General features: G+C 50.5%; 1 protein-coding gene across 7 annotated transcripts in view; it reads right to left on the reverse strand.

Moving 5' to 3' along the window:
- Positions 1-16748, reverse strand: part of RHBDF1 (rhomboid 5 homolog 1) — a 58798-nt gene that overhangs the window by 26509 nt on the left and 15541 nt on the right. Inside the window, exon 1 of one of the 7 annotated variants that reach the window (XM_071761375.1) lies at positions 8615-8914. The exons of 1 other annotated variant lie outside the window; for it this stretch is intronic. Coding sequence is in view for 1 of the 6 variants with exons in the window: in XM_071761378.1 (XP_071617479.1) it covers positions 7597-7643 (47 nt within the window). In the remaining 5 variants the exon portion in view is untranslated. Of the gene's footprint in view, positions 1-7220; positions 7497-7596; positions 7683-8256; positions 8375-8614; positions 8915-16748 lie in introns of those variants that run through there. 5 more of the 7 variants (XM_071761376.1, XM_071761377.1, XM_071761381.1 and 2 more) reach the window with 5 other exon arrangements.

Genomic DNA, 16748 nt, shown 5'->3' on the forward strand with positions numbered 1-16748 from the left:
CTTTCTGAGAGTTTCCTTTACAAGAACCTTGAGCAGGTGTCCATAAAGCCAACATGCAAGTGGAGAACCAGCACACAAGCCCTGCCACAGAGCTGGACCAGCAGGGACCCAAAGCAAGGTGAATGCTCTGGGGAGGGTCTTTCATCCCAGCAATGAAGGCAGCACTGAAGGACATCCCTGTGAAGCACTCAGTTTTATCAGCTGACAAACACCAGTGGAAACTTCCTGGCTTGGAAGAGGCCAGGCAGACCCCTAGGCAGGAAATGGGAAGCTACGTTAGAAAAAAAAAAAAAACCCAAGGGTTTGGATTTCATGCAGAGCCCTGCAGAATGATACTGGTATGCAAGAGAGACACTGGGAGAGCAAAGCTTCAAAGGGAACTCCATAGAGCCAAAGGATGTCAAACACAGGCAATAAAATCATCCCAGTGAAGTCTGAATGTACCTGAGGCAACCCCAGGATCAGGAAATCAGATCTATGGTCTCTTGGAGCAACTGATTTTCTCAATTTTCAGAAAAAAGACACAGGTCATGGTGGAAATCAACTACAATGAGCTCCTACTGGAACACCACCAACATGACAAGCTTTCAGAAGAGTTTCACACGTGAGGTCTGAAGGGTATCCAGGCCTGGTGCCCTCCTACGGAAGACAGGAAAACCAGGAAGCTCAAAAACCTTTGGATTCCTCAGTCTCCCAGATCTCCTCAACTTCTCCAAGTACAGGTGAAAAGATGTACCCCAAATGCAGCAGACAAAAAGCAGAACAGGAACACAGAAGCCAACACTGCAAATTCAGGCTCTAAAGATACCATGGCCATTGGAAGGAGATGCAAGGCACCAGAAGCAGCAGCCCCCAGCTCCTCTCTGGCACCATCACCCCCTCAGCTCTGGGGTGATCCCCACGTGGAACCATCCCACATCAGCTCAGCAGAGAAAATGCTTTGTTCCACCCCAAACTCTTCTCTGGTCCAAGTCACCACATGGCTCCACAAACACTTGTGGCAGCAGAAGGAAAGGGGAAGAAGCAGGAACAACAGGAGCAGCTGGAGCCAAACGACTGGACTGCTTCTCAAGGCAGCATAGTTCAAAGTTAATACTGAAAACGTGGCCAAACCCTCACATCTGCAGCACCCCGGGAAGGGAACAATTACCACCAGGGAGCTGGGGGGGTTCTACAGCTCTCAAGGCTTAAAAAATGCTTCTGAGAAGTGCCCTCAATGCAGGTGTTGAGTGCAGCAGAAATAAAATGCTACTGCATCACCAGAGGCAAAGTGAGCTTTTGCAGAGGTCACTGGATGGGAAAACATCCAAACCATCCACAGACTCCTCTCGAGCTGACAGCCAAGCCTCACACATAGGCAGCTTCCAGAGAGGAGCTCCCAAGGGATGAGTTTCCTCTGCTCACCTAAGGCTTTGTGGCACCCATAAAGAAGTGAGCCAAGCAGAGCAGCCTGGCCAGAGGACTGTCTTTTCACCTCTGTCCCAGAGGTTCCCAACAGCAGCCACCATGCTGGCACCCCAGAGCCCACAGAGGACCCAGGTGATGAGCAATCAGCACCCAACTCCACCTTCTGGAGTAAAGCACAGAGCCACCTACACCCTACCCAGATCCCAGCAAGGGGATGAGTCTGACATAAAATGACCAACAAAGAAGGGAGCAGGGGGAAATCCTCTGGAGTACTGGGGCATCCTCCTCCTGTTAGTGTTCCTCACTGCCTGCAGCTCTGCACAGAGAATGCCAGGTTTCCAGCACCACATCCTAATCCTCTGGGCACAGCACAACACTTAGGGGCTACCTCTGGGCACAGAGTGATGACAATACCTATAACAGCTCCAGGGACAAGACATCAAGCCCAGGGGTGAGCAGCAGCACTCCCATTCCTTAGGGAAGCTGGTACAGCCAGCACTCTGCTCCTCAGGAGGAGCTGGTTTCCACCTAGACTCACTCCCAGCTACACGTCTGTGCAGGAACCAGGATACTAGTGCTGGTCCAGTGCCACAGGGGATGGAGACAGAATGGATAACAAGTATAATCACATTAACAACTCAAATATTAACAGTTCCAACTCTGAACAGCTGACTGACAGCACTGGAAGTCTACCCAGAGGAAGGATCCCCTCCACAAGCCCAGTTCCTGACTCTGCTCAAGGTTGCTCAGAGCTGCTGGGCTGGCAGCACTCAGCCCCTCACTCCAGGTCCTCAGCAGCCTCCAAGCTTTGTTGTCCCCACACGTCCTCCAGTGTCACCAGAGCTCCTCCTTAACAAAGGAGCAGGAAAAAGTGATCACAGAGACTATTTTAGCACACACTGAACTCATGCAGCAATCCAACAGGGCTCTGGAATACCCTGATGTGGGTTTATTTTCATTATTAGTAAAATGCACAGCAAAGTGCTGGCTGACCCACAAGTATCCCAGACACAGTCATTGCCTCAGTCACTCAGCAAGGTTAAAGTCACAAAAATGCCTCTGCCAGCACAGCAGAGAACAAAAGACAAAACCAATAAAATGCCCCCGCTGTATTTTAACAAAGGTACCACCTGCCATTAAAACTCTGCATTTTTAAGGTTTTTTTGCCCAGCTCTCATATTCATCACAAGTGCCCTAAGGGCTGGGGACACCCGGGACACAGCACTGGTGGCACTCTCTAAACACACTGGCTCTGGTTGCTTTCAGAATAGGTGCTGCCCATGCACCCATCTCAAGAGCAATTTTCTTGGTAATGCCTCTCAGCAATTACAGCATTGATCACATAGAAAACAAGACACTAATAAACAGTTGATGAAAAAGCAACTGCCAAAAAGCAACCTCCCCTAAAAAGGGCACAGTCCCCCAAACCAAAAATTATGTTGGACCACAAGCCAAGCAACCTTTGCTGCAGCAAAGACTTCGTAACAAAAGCAGCAAAGATTCTTTTTAGTGCTAAATAAAAACTGGCAAGTGAGATCAAAACTGCCACAAATGACAACATTTCCTATGGAAAGTTACATAAAACAACCCTGAATAGTAATCTAAAAAAGAAAATAAACTTAAGAGGAAATAACAATAATAAATGCTGGAGCCACCAGAAGACAGACTTTATATTCAGGAAGGATGAAAGCTGCTGCATCTGAGCCATTCATTTCTTGGCATGTTCTTTTGAAGTTCAGACCATTCTCCCTCACCATTACACAACCATTTTCTCCAACACAACCACAGTTCTGTTCACCTGGACACCAGCAAGAGAAGCAGCCTGCACCCACCAGCCATGCCCAGAGCAAGGAGACCTAACAGAGACCCTTCAAAAGCACAGTGACACAGCCAAGGGCTTGGAAAAGAGCTGGCCTGGCTGGAGCAGCTCTTCCTGAGCATTAGCCAGGGACACAGGACAGAGATCTGCCAGCCTGATGCTCTAATTTCTGCTCTTGCTAGTGCTCAGTGTTGGCCACACACCATCTCCTACCTTGTTGGAAAGCAGCTGCAGGAATAGCCTGTCTTGCTCTGCAGGTGTCTGTATTGTGTTGGTCCATGTGTGCCCAATGCACACACGATTTATAATAAAAATAGAAATAATCACAATTCCAGCTTTGCTTTAGCAAAAGAAAAAAAAATTAAAAATCTAGGTGCACCATTACTTCTTCAATCTGAGTGACTGGCACATTCTCTCTCCCTGGAATTACAATCCTGGAGCAGTCAGAGAAATGGAAGGTGCACTCACACTTTTTGGGAAAATACCTCATGGACTGCTGTCTTCTACAGCTCACTTGAAAGCCCCAGGCTTTGCCTTCAAGTGACAGAAAACACCTCCCTCCTGTGTGCTGCCTGTTATGGGCAGCCACTCCTGAAACTCAGCAGCTCTGTGTGCAGACCCAGACGTCCAAGCCCACAAGATTTTAAAATCCAAACTGTTCTAACTTTCCCTGAACCAAGGCCAGGAAGGTGCCAGACCTGTGGAACAGTAAAAGCAGCATCCTGTGCAGCTTCGGGATGACCTCATAGGGATTGTTCCTTTTTAAAGAAGCAAAAAACCAAAACAAAACAGAAAACAACTTGAAACCAGGGCTGGAGGCTGATAGCAGAGCAAGGGGCTGTGTCTCAGCCAAGTGGAAACAGGAAGGGGAGGAGGAGGCAAGGTAGGCTTTCCAGAAAAGGCAAGACCAGGCTTGTCTTGATATCTATTCTCCCCCTGGGAAGGCCGTACCGTGCCAGGGAAGTGTTTTGCAATGACACTTGTTAGTTCGTGGAGAAGAAATTACATTTCCTTTCCTAATCACTGTGTTTTAGAGATGCTGTGATTACCCAGGCAAGGTCTGTGCGTTGCTAAAGGCCCCAGAATTTGAGAACATACCCATGGCTCAGGTCTGTAACATGACAGTTCTAACGTTTCCACAGTATGCAAAAAGGAGCTTTAATTATATTTGAAACAGATAACATACCTGCTTAGTATGAAAAGTGCACCCAAAGGAAATTTCAAGAACAATCTGACATTTGCCATCTCTTCAGCAAACAGGGCACACAACACTACAGCTTCAGGAGATTTAACAGTTAAAGTTAATGTGAAGAATAAGCTCTCTGCCTTCAGCAAGTAGCAAGCAGGCACTGGGTTTTATCCATAGGTTGAATGATTTGTTCAAAAACCCAGCTACTAATTTACTTGCTGTGGCACTGTCCCAATACACATTGAAAAAAAAAAAAAAAAATAAAATAACAGACAACACTTCCCCATTCCTACAGCAGCCTGGACTGAAACAACAAGTATCAGAGAAATGATCTGATCTTCAGTGGGCTTCAGCCAGTCCTGGACAGCCCCTGAATGAGCAGAACCAAGGAGCAAGCAATGGGAAACCCATTGGTAACCCACTGGATGGTAAGAGCACACACCACACACCAAATCTCAGAAACAGAGATGCCAGCATCACCATGAGAAATGCCAATAGCTCCATCTCCTCCCGAGGTTAAAACTTGCCTGTTGCTTCCCTAATCTCTTGGGGCTAATAGCTGCAGGGCTGGGATTATCCCTTCCTATTTTCCTGCTAATTGCATGGTGGGTGCTGACCTGGGAGGGGAGCCACTGGACACCAGCAGAAAAGCAAGAGGTCCTGCTGTCCATGGAGTTCAGGTGGTCAGTCTGCTAGTTCTGAACAAGATAAAAAATAAACAAAAAGACAACAAAACCCACCAATAAACAACTATGAAGCTAAAAAAAACCCAAACCTGTTACTGGGGACACAGCTTCCCAGTAGTGTGGGACTTCTCCTCTGAGGAAAGAAACCATCTTCACTCTACTTTCCAGCAGCACTGGGACATTTTACCCACAACCCAGGCACAAGTCCCACTAAATTCAGGCTGCAGCACACGTTGAGATGCTGCCCCACTCTCAGCAGAGAAGATTCAATGCAGCTCTCAGAGCAGGCAGGTAACACACATGGTCTGCAGGTTACTCAACTGTACCAGGGAGCAGGGAGGCAACCTTACAAGAACAGTGCCACATCTGCCCATTTCTTTTCTGTTTTTCATTCAATAATGTTAGACTTGGGGCCCCAGCACCTCTTCAGCTGGGAGTAAAGGAAAGTAACCCATACCTGAGCCCAGGGAAAACATGAAGAAAGGAACCCATCCTTTAGTTTTAAGTATTTCTACTGAAATAGGTCATATTCTGGTGACAGGCAAGTGGTTGCAGGAATAGCAATTCCCAACAGTGTCACGTTGGGTCACAATTAATGCTGGAACCTCTGAGAAAGGCACATGGTCTCCATGGGATGCCAAAGCCTCCAGAGGTAGCTCAGAAGGAAAGGCAGAAACCAGGAGGGAAGAAGCTTATCAAAGACAGTTCTGCTGGATGAAAACTCTAGAGGTACAGACAAATCCCAGGATCTTCAGCTCACAGCCAATCCCAGGCAGCAGCAGCCCCAGGAGCACACAGGATGCTTTGCCAGGCTTTTTTTCTGGATGTACTGAATGGAAGAGGAGAACAACCCGGGACTACTGATCATCTCAGGCCTTCAGCACTAACCAGGCTGTGTTTGCTCTGCAGAGAGATCCGACAGACTGAAGGGAATAAAATCTTTACTAATTATATCTGAGCATGTGGGCTCTGTGCCCAGAATAAACTGCCCTATCATGCCACACTCAGCAGACCCTGCCTCTCTCAGGGAACATGCTAGGACTTGCTGGCTACTCTCTGGGGCTGGATTCCAGAGGAACAGGACTGATGACCCCAAAAGGAATTCCTATTCCTGCCTCACAACCCAGCTCAGCTGCAGCCTCCTGTCAGTCCCACCACAAAAGTGAAAGGAGGCATCTGCCAAGCCCAGTGATGAGGCTCTGGCCCTCTCCATCCAAGGGATGTGACTCCTGGCTGAGGCAACACGTCGGGGCCACTGCCTCTCAGCACTCAGCCACAGGAAGGATGAGCTTGCTGGAGAAGAGGTGCCTGCTGTGCTTCCAAAGCTCATCACCCTGGATGAAGCCTACCCAGCAAGGAGCAAGACATTCCTGAGTCCGGGGCCAGCCCATGGCTTTCCCCAGAACCTGAAAAGCCAGTTTGTAGGCAGATCTCTTGCAACTGTATTGCTAAAAAAAAAAAAAAAAAAAAAGGCCTGTCATGGGAAGTCCCAGAGCAGAACTAGTTTTGTGGGAGTTGCTTTTACACTGCATTACCCTCCTTTCATGGGAACGCAGAGGAGCAGGCACAGCACTGCCAGGGGAGCACAGGGAGAGCCACTGCCTCCCAGGGGGGCTCAGAGCAAGGACAGATGGGTGCAGAGAGAGTAATAAACCTCGTTCCCCTCTTCCCAATCCACAGCACCTCTCGGAAGGCTGGCAGGGTCCCCTCTCAGGAATGGCACAGGCTCCTCACAAGCCCACATGCAGGCAGAGGAGACCTGAGGTAGCCCAGAGGTAGCCACGAGGATCTATGGATACAAGAGGGATGCAGGAGGGAGGGAGGGAGGGAAGATGCTGCTATTAGAGCAACAGAAGGTTCAGAACAAGAAGGCAGACAAGCTTTCAGGCATGCAAGCCCTTCCATAAAGTCCTTTAAACATTCAAAACTTGAAGGAATGAAGCATCTCTAAGTCCATCTGTCTCTTCCCATCAGCCAATTCACACAAGTTATCACCTCCTCTTGCACCACCCAGACAGAAACGCCGGAGAGCAACGTAATATCCATGCACAGGGGTGGAAACCCAACTCCTCCTTCCAAGGGTCTGCTTCCCAGCTTGTCCCAAGGGATCCCTCCTTACCCCTCTGGTCCCAGCACAAGAGCAGCTCCTTGCCTTGGCTTTCCTATCAGCTGTCAACACCCTCTGCTCCTTCCTCATCCCTTTTCATTCCAGAGTGCCTTCGGCTCGGCCACCTCGTCCCTGCCCATTACGTGCAACTATTTGTTCTTGACTGCAGAATACACCGGTTTCTTCCCAGAGGAAACCAGCAGCCATGGGGACAAAAACAGGAAGAAAGGAAACAACTTCCTGCTCACTGAGACCCATCCTGGAGACATCCCTGACCAGCACTGCACACCCCACACTGCAAAGCCCAACCTGCAGGAGAACCAGCAACCAGAACCGAGTCTTGCCCAAGGACAAGCACCCGACAGAACCCATTTGAGCTGCCACTCACCTCTGCCGAGTTACATGAGAGAAAAGGAATAGTCCAAAAACGCACATGGGGCATTTTGGCCCGGCAGAGAGAGCTCCACGTGTGTGCTGCAGCAGAGGGAAGGACAGGTTGGTTGTTTCTGACGAGCTCGGAAGGACTCAGCACCAGGAGCACATTCCTGCAAAAGCTTCACCCAGGCTTGTGCCGGGCTGGTGGGGGGATCCCTGCTTCGTGACAGCGGTGCAGAGTGTGAAAAGGCTTCAGGGACTCAATCCCGAGGAAAACCAGCCTTTACATGTAAAAACCGATATGTTTTCCACCAGATCACCTCAGCGGGTGGCTGCCAAAAGACCGGTGCCAGCATCCCGGGAGGGATGGGTGGGAAGGTGTGGCAAGCAATGGGAGTGGAGGGGCCTTTCCCCTCCAGCACGGGCTTGGATCAATCGAAACGAGCCATCAACTCGCACCTTCACCTACGACCAAAACCAACAGAACCACGGACAGCTTGGACCCCGGCTACCCGGGGGGACGGGACAGCAGACACTAAGCGCTGCCCCCTCTGTCACTGACAGGGCCCGGCTCACACCTGAGGCACCGAATGCCGCCCCCGCCGCGCCTCGGCTCCCGGGGAGGGGGGTGCGAAGGTGCCCGGTGGGGGAGCATTTCCCGAGTCCTTCTCACCTCCGGCAGGGCTCAGGCCCGGCACCTGCCTCCTTCTCCGCGGCCTCCACCTCAGGGCGCCGGCCTTGCCCCGCGGGCCGCCGAGGGCCGTTCCCTGCCCGGCCGAGGCCCCGCGGAACCGCCCGGGAACGGCCCTCGGCGGGGGCTGCCCCTCAGGGCCGGGCCGCCAGCAGGGGGCTGCCGAACCGCGGCTGAGGCGGACGGGCCGTGGGACGGGACGGGACGGGACGGGACGGAGCCCGCACCTCACGTGTGCGCCGTACCTCGGGGCAGCCCCGACCCGCCGCAGAGACCCCCCGTTCCCACCGCCCCCTCCCCGCTCTGTTCCCCCCCTCTCCAGTCCCAGCCCCGCACTCACCGTGCGGGCGGGTGAAGCGCAGCGCAGAGCCACGGCTCGGGTCGGGCCGCCCCCCAGTGCGGCTTAAGGGACCGGCGCCGGCGAGCTCGGCCCGCGTAGGGCGCGGAGACTCCTCCCCCGTGCCAGGGGCCGGCCGGCCGGGCACGCCATTCACAGCAGCGGCATGCAAATGGGAGCCGGGAACGGAGCCGGGTTCGGCGGCTGGAGTCCCGCCGGGGAACTGCCAGCGCCCGGGGCCGCGGGACGACGCATCCCGCCGCGCCGCCGCCCTGACTCACGGTGCAGGAATGTGCCGCGCCGGGCGGAAGCCACCGACCCGCCCGCTGCCCCCGCAGCGCGGCCCCGGCCCGCAGCCCCCGCCTCCCTGCCCAGGCTCTGGGGGCGGCCTCCGGGGTGGGCATCGCCCCTCAGCCGCTGCCCCCCCACAGCCGAGCCGCGGTGACACCGTTTAACTCCAGGTTCCGTTAGCCCTGGGCCCGCGGGTTGATCCCGCGGCTGCTGGAAGTTCGGCTCCCCGGTAGCTGCCCTCTGCCCGGGGGAGCCCCGGGGCCGGCACGGACAGCGGGGCTGAGCTGCCAGGTCCCGCTGGCACCCACGGAGAGCCCCGAGCCCTTCCCACGGGTGGGCAGCACAGCCCTGGCACACAGTCACCTTGCTCCTCGAGCACAGATCCTATGAGGAGAGGCTGAGGGAGCTGGGGGTGTTGAGGCTGGAGAAGAGGAGGCTCAGGGGAGACCTCATCACTCTCTCCAACTCCCTGAAAGGAGGTTGGAGCCAGGGGGGGGTTGGGCTCTTTTCCCAGGCAACTCTCAGCAAGACAAGAGGGCACAAGAGGTCTCAAGTTGTGCCAGGGGAGGTTTAGGTTGGACATTAGAAAGAATTTCTTTAGGGAGAGGGTGATCAGCCATTGGAATGGGCTGCCCAGGGAAGGGGTGGACTCTCCATCCCTGGAGATATTTCAAAAGAGCCTGGATGTGGCACTCAGTGCCATGGGCTGGGAACCACGGGGGGAGTGGATCAAGGGTTGGACTTGATGAGCTCTGAGGTCCCTTCCAACCCAGCCAATTCTAGGATTCTAGGATTCTTTCTTACTGTTTCGCTGTCCTTTACCTGCTCCTTCCCCCCACTTAGTCCTGTGTTTCCCATCACGTTCTTCACACCTCCTCCTCCTCCTCCAGCCATGTGGTTAGCCTATCATCCTTTCCCTACGCTGTTTCTTTCCTCCTAGCTTAAACATTTCCCCCTTCTGGATGGCACCCTCCCACCTCTCACTGCTCAGCCATCTTCCCCTTTGGCCTGGGATTGCTGCCGAAGATTTCTCCATCCGTCCTCTCCGGCCCCTCAGTCAGCACGGATTATTGCTTGGGCAGATCTGCTCCAGCAAGGCCTGCAGCATGCACATCCCTCTTCAGCAGGTCCCCAACCCACAGCTGCAGATGCTTTTAATATTACTGAGTACTGGGGACACACACACACACACACACACACACACACACACACACACACACATTCCTTGCCCTCTTGCTGTGCCAACCAGCACAGGGAGTGATGGAGAAGCATGGGAGCTGCTGTTGCTGCTGCTGCTGCTGCTGGAGGGGCTGATGCTCCAGGCCAAGGCTGAGCTCATGGGCTCCACACCCCCCCTGCACGTGCCCTGGCAGGGCAGCCCCCCAGAGATCCCTCCTAATTAGAATCCTAGAATCATAGAATTGGGTGGGTTGGAAGGGACCTCAGAGCTCATCAAGTCCAACCCTTGATCCACTCCCCCTGTGGTTCCCAGCCCATGGCACTGAGTGCCACATCCAGGCTCTTTGGAAATATCTCCAGGGATGGAGAATCCACCCCTTCCCTGGGCAGCCCATTCCAATGGCTGATCACCCTCTCCCTAAAGAAATTCTTTCTCATGTCCAACCTAAACCTCCCCTGGCACAACTTGAGACCTCTTGTGCCCTCTTGTCTTGCTGAGAGTTGCCTGGGAAAAGAGCCCAACCCCCCCCTGGCTCCAACCTCCTTTCAGGGAGTTGCAGAGAGTGATGAGGTCTCCTCTGAGCCTCCTCCAGGCCTCCTCCTACCCCGTGCCTGCTGAGCTGATGAGCAAACACAGCCTCGGATAGGTCTGGACAAGGTAAAGACCAAATTGCACGCAAAACCCCTGGCCGTCCGCAGAGCTTAACAGGCACAAATTATTGTCAGATGTTTCTACCACATAAACAAGGAAAAGGCATGTCCAGTAATGTAAGAGAGCAGGGATGAACTCACAGGGCCCTTCAGCATCTCCCAGGAGGAACACCCTGGAGCTGGAGTGTGACTCTGACCCACCCCTGCTCTTCCCTAGCCTCCTGCCAACAGAATGTGTGTGTGTTTTGCAGGGAAAACAAAGCTCTGACACTGAAACACGATTTCTTGCTCCTGTATGAGGCTCTTGCAGACAGCACTGCTAATTTTATCCCAGAAGGTCCCGTCCCCCCAGTGCTTCCCTGCCCAGCTACCCTGGGTCTGTGGGATGGGATTCTTGTACCCAGATGCAGGCATCTTAGTTGGATAAAATCACAGAATTGCAGAATTGTTATGGTTGGAAAAGACCTCTAAGATCACCACACCCAACCATCAACCCTCACCCCTCCAAAAAAGAAAAAAATTATCTATATACATAGTACAGATTTATCCCACCATGCCCATTAGAGTATATGGTTTTCTGTATGTTCTGAAGTGCCTCATCTATATGGTTTTTAAGTAGCTCCAGGGATGGTGACTCCACCACCTCCTTGGGTAGCCTGTTCCAGCACCTGACTACTCTCTCAGTGAATTCTTTCTAATATCTAGTCTAAACCTCTCCTGGCACAACTTCAGGCCATTTCCTCTAGTCCTGTTGTTGTCACTTGAAAGAAAAGGCACACCCCCACCTCCCTACAACCTCCTTTGGGGCAGCTGTAAAGGGCAATACAGTCTCCTCTCACCCTCCTCCAAACTAAACATTCCCAATTCTCAGCCTCTCCTCACAGGACTTGTTCTCTACACCCTCCATCAGCTTGGTTGCCCTTCTCTGAGCTTGCTCCAGCAACTCAATGTCTTTCTGTGACATTGAGGGGCCCTCCCTGTCAAGAACACATTCTCCTTGCTCCCATCACCACCCAGAGTATTTCTCCTTCAGAGCACCGAGTCCTATCAACTAAAACCACATGCAATAAGGTGACCCAAGGCCACCTTCTCTCTCTTGAGCACAGGCTGGTTAAGTTTGAGGACCCATCCAGCAGTCCTGGTCTGGAGCAGGTCACCCAGGCCAACAACCTTCTTTGTTTTCTCCCTCATGAATGCCTGCAAGGAGTACTTCTGTTTGAAACGTGGCCTCTGAGGACCAGCTGAAGGAGACCTCTCTTGTGCTGCTTGATATGTTTCATGTGAACAGGTGATTACATAAATTTGCTTCGTTCCTCTCTGATGGGAACTGGAATTTCTTCTGCTTGAAAGCCATAAGAAACTCTGATCTCGCCCCAAGACGTGGTTAAGACCCAACCAAGCAGATGTCCCCAGCACGTGAAGTGCAGCACTTCTACTGCTGCAGCTCACTGAAACTGCTCCTTCAGATCCAGGTGAGCCACACACCTGCCCATTTAGAGGCTGCACTGGCCAGGAGTGGTGCAGAACATCCCTCTGGGGGCTTCACACCTTGGTTCAATACCTCCCGTTCAGCAGCACCCCAGAGTTCTCCCTCCTGCCTGCACATTTGATCCTTGGAGCACTGATCCTGTGTATTAAATCCAAATGTATATCAGGTTACACACCTGAGCAGGCAGCTGGAGGTGCTGGCACGTGCTCATGGCCACCACTAGACACACGGCACCTTTTTCCCTACTTGCATTGCCCATCAGTTATGTGAAGAGTCACACCAGGAGCACAGAGGTCTGTTTTTATCTGGATCCTTGGTTATCTGGACAGATTATTTGATTTCAACCTGCTTTGTCCAGGGTTTAGGCTAAGAAAGCATCCCAGTATCCAGCAAGCACAGCAGAGAGCATCAGGTTGTAGCCTTTGCCCTCTGGCAATGCTCAGATTTGCAGTGCCTGACATGAAGCAGGGGCACAGCCCTGGCAGCTGTCCTGGCAAACAGGGAAGAGGTCCAGAAAGGCCTGGGATTTCTTCTGGGGAGGTTTAATAACACAGAAACCCAAGCAAAGTCCCACGGAGTTTCAAAGGCAGGTGGCCTGGCCAGGAGCCAGGGAGGGAACTGCCAGGAGCCAGAGGACAGGGATTCCTCTCTGGGAATGCATTTCCAGGGCAGATCGGAAATCACCTGAGCTGCAACTTGAATTTCTTATAATCCACCCAAGTTACAACAGGTTCAAAAACCTAACAGTGGGCAGAAAGTCTTCTGAAGCCTCTGTTACCCCCAGGCACCGGCAGAAATTGGAGATGTCAGGGTCAGAAGGAGGGGCACAGAGGTGACTTTAGCCTGGCAGTGTCAGGCACTTGGGGTTGAGCCCAAACCAGGACAGACAATTCCCTTCACAGAAGATGTTCAGTGAGTCCATGTGGAGCTGGGGACCAAACCCAGGAGATGAGGCAGGAGAGGAGCCAAAATGGTGAGGATCTGGGTAGGTGGTGGTGCCCCAGATCACTCAGAGCCACAGGAGCTGCTGCCCAGCAGAGCACGAGGAAATCACATCAAAACTCAGGCCCTTTATTTTCTGCCCAGATTAATTGCAATTGATCATTCCTAGCTCCAGCCCCAGGGAATGTCTGTGCTCCCAGTGCCAGAAGGAGGTGGAGGAGTGGAAATAACATGAAAGTAAGATTTCATGGGTAGCCCTTGCAGAAATGTTTATTTTCAACTGTATTTCACCCAGAAAATCCATTTGGATCAAAGTGGCAGTTTTCATTTTGGTAAGCCCATTGGGGGCACTGACAAAAAAAAAAAAAAAAAGGAAGGAAAAAAAAAGGAACAGGAACAGGAACAGGAACAGGAACAGGAACAGGAACAGGAAAAGAAAAAGAAAAAGAAAAAGAAAAAGAAAAAGAAAAAGAAAAAGAAAAAGAAAAAGAAAAAGAAAAGGAAAAAGAAAAAGAAAAAGAAAAGGAAAAAGAAAAAGAAAAAGAAAAAGAAAAAGAAAAAGAAAAAGAAAAAGAAAAAGAAAAAGAAAAAGAAAAAGAAAAAGAAAAAGAAAAAGAAAAAGAAAAAGAAAAAGAAAAAGAGAAAGAAAAAGAAAAAGAAAAAGAAAAAGGAAAAGAAAAAAGAAAAAGAAAGAAAAAGAAAAAGAAAAAGAAAAAGAAAAAGAAAAAGAAAAAGAAAAAGAAAAAGAAAAAGAAAAAGAAAAAAAGAAGCATGTGTGAAGAAATCTATTGTTTCAAAAATGCTTAGGAAACATCACTTAGCAAAATAGCTTCCTTCTCCCCACTTTACTCCAAAAAAAGAGGAGCTTTTAAGAGATATATATATTTATATATAAACTGTAACTTCTACATGCATGCATGTTTCATATGGAAGGAATAAAAACGTCATGGAAGAAGTAAGATGAAACTCCCAAAATATCTGTTACGTAGCTTGAAAGTCTCTTATCATTTTCCAATCCACTACTGGCAAGAGACAAAGTAATATTGCTTCAGAATGTCCAAACTGGACAGACTCATTTCCAAGAGGCACAGGAGGACTCTTACAAAGCAATCAAACCCAGAGCATGGCTGCCAAGTGTGTGCTGAAACCTTGCAGCCAGAATGCAGGCAGGGAAGAGGCTGCATGCAAACTGCACCCATTCCCCTTTCGTTGGGAATTGGTAATTCTGGGGTGCCTGAGCTTTGAGCAGTCACTTTGCTTTTAGTGCCCAACTTCTGCTGATGGGGAACGGATGGCAGAAGGGAAAGAGGAGCCTCAAGGAGTGTGAGCTCTGTGGCCAGTGTGGTGGTGGTTGTGGTCCTTGCTTTTGCCCCCCATCAGGTGTGGGTAGCAGCCACTGGTGTCCTGCTTGCCTCCAGCACTCAGAGTTACTCATGGTGATGAAGAAGAATCATAGAATCATAGAATCATAGAATACTTTGGGTTGGAAGGGACCTCAAGAGGTCATCTAGTCCAACCCCCCTGCAGTAAGCAGGGACATCCTCAACTAGATCACATTGCTCAGAGCCTCATGAAACCTCACCTTGAATATCTCCAGGGACGAGGCCTCTGTTCCATTGGGCAATCTGTTCCATTTTTTTCACTACCCTCATGGTAAAGAACTTTTTCCTAACATCCAATGTAAATCTACTCCTCTCTAGTTCAAAGCTGTTGCACCTTGTTCTGTACCTCCAGCCTTTCTGTAGGCCCCCTCCTGATACTGGAAGGTCACTATTAGGTCTCCCTGGAGCCTTCTCTTACCCAGGCTGAACAACCCCAGTTCATGTGCCTAATCCTTGTTAAATGGCCCTTTACTAGTAGCTTAGAGAGAATTATTATTATTTTTTTTTTTTTAGAATTTGGTTTTGGAGAATTTGATTTTTCATTTCTATTTCATTTTGAAAAACTAAACTTTCTGTAAGGCTGAAATTATCTTGCACTTGAAGAGAGGTGCACAAGAGGTAGGAACACAGCACATCAGCTCCACAGACACCAAAGAACCCCACTCCCAAAGCACTGAGAGAAATGCCATCAGGTGGCCAAGCAAGGTTTGGTAAGGACATGCCTCCAGGATAGCCCAGTGACCTCCAGCCTGATGCTGGGGACATTCTGAAGGAATATTCTGAATTGGCAATTAAAGGGGAACATCCTAAATTGGCAATAATGAGTGATCTAGTTCAGCTCAGGAAGGAGAGTGTCACAGAAAGGGACTCAAACCCAGCATCAGCCACAATGAAGTCCTCTCACATCTCATCAATTCTCACATTAACTAAAAGGGAATTAAATTATATGTATTTCCAGCTCAGTCACTCATAAATGAACTGAAGGAGTTCATGAAAGAGCTGAGGAATTTTGGTTGGTCTGTTGGAAATAAACTACATTTTTGGAGGAAGAGCAGAGGTCTGCTATCTTGATGCAAAAATATGAGCCCAGTAATTGATGAAAAAAATAACCTGGTAACTGACAACAGCCTGGTAAAGAACTTGCTCAGCTAAAATAACAGGGCTTTGTGTAAATCCAGTAAATCTTTAAACAAATCTTTAAGAATAGTTTTGGCACAGGCAAGTAAAAGGCAAAGTAAGAGGCTGAAATTTCAAAGTAAAACCCACCCTCCCTCTTCCAGTAACAGATCCACTCTACAGCAACAAGTAATTTAAGCTATGCCAGACTGTGGTTAGGTAGAGCTAAGGAACAAGAACATTTAATGTAAAAACTATTCCAAACAATCTAATTTCATGAGTTCTGGTGAAAACTTCATCAGTTCCCCTCTGCTGCCTGGTAAATGGGAGAAGGTGGAGCTGGGAAGGTGGCTCCTCTTCCCAGCCTGTCACTGCTTTCCTGCTTTGGTCCTTTTGTGCTATTCCTGATTTTTCAGGTTGAAACAAGATCCAAGGAAGAGGAGGGGGCTGCCAGCTTCCAAAAGTTTTATGAGCTCTGTCTCTGGCATGTCTAGAGTGTGGCCTTCCTGTTGAGTTTTGAAGGATGGAGGTCCCCTCACCTCTCTTTCTGGGTCCTGTCCCAGGGCTGAGCCTCTCTCAGAGATCAGCCCCATCCCTGTGTGCAGTCAGTTCCCTTCTCACTGCTCAGACCCCCACCCATGGGCCATGCAAAGTGGGTTCCAACCCCCTCCAGGGTGACCAAAGCCACTTTCTCAGCCCCTCCTCCCCATCCCCAGCCATCCCAATGGCCCCTCACTGGGTTCTCCAGTTTCTCTGCCTCTCTGCCCTTACTGAGCATCCAAAACCTGACACCACAAGACACTGAAACACCACTGCTCTGCAGACAGGAACAGAAGGATTATTTGTAATTAAACCCCATCAACAGGGAGCCTACAAACATCTGTCAAAACGTGCCAAGCTGTAAAGACTCCCTCTCTTCCAGCAGAATGTCTTGGTGTAGGAACTAAAGAAGCTGCAGCTGACCTTAACTGAGGAAGTGCTGTGGGAGCTGTCTCTGTCATTCCAGCCCTGCTGCAGGGCACAGTAGGAAGAAGCTGCCAGCACAGTTTTTTCATCAATATTCTGTTTATAGTTGTCAGAAGATGCC

The sequence above is a fragment of the Heliangelus exortis genome, chromosome 17, assembly GCF_036169615.1.
Source record: "Heliangelus exortis chromosome 17, bHelExo1.hap1, whole genome shotgun sequence".
Lineage (NCBI taxonomy): Eukaryota > Metazoa > Chordata > Aves > Apodiformes > Trochilidae > Heliangelus > Heliangelus exortis.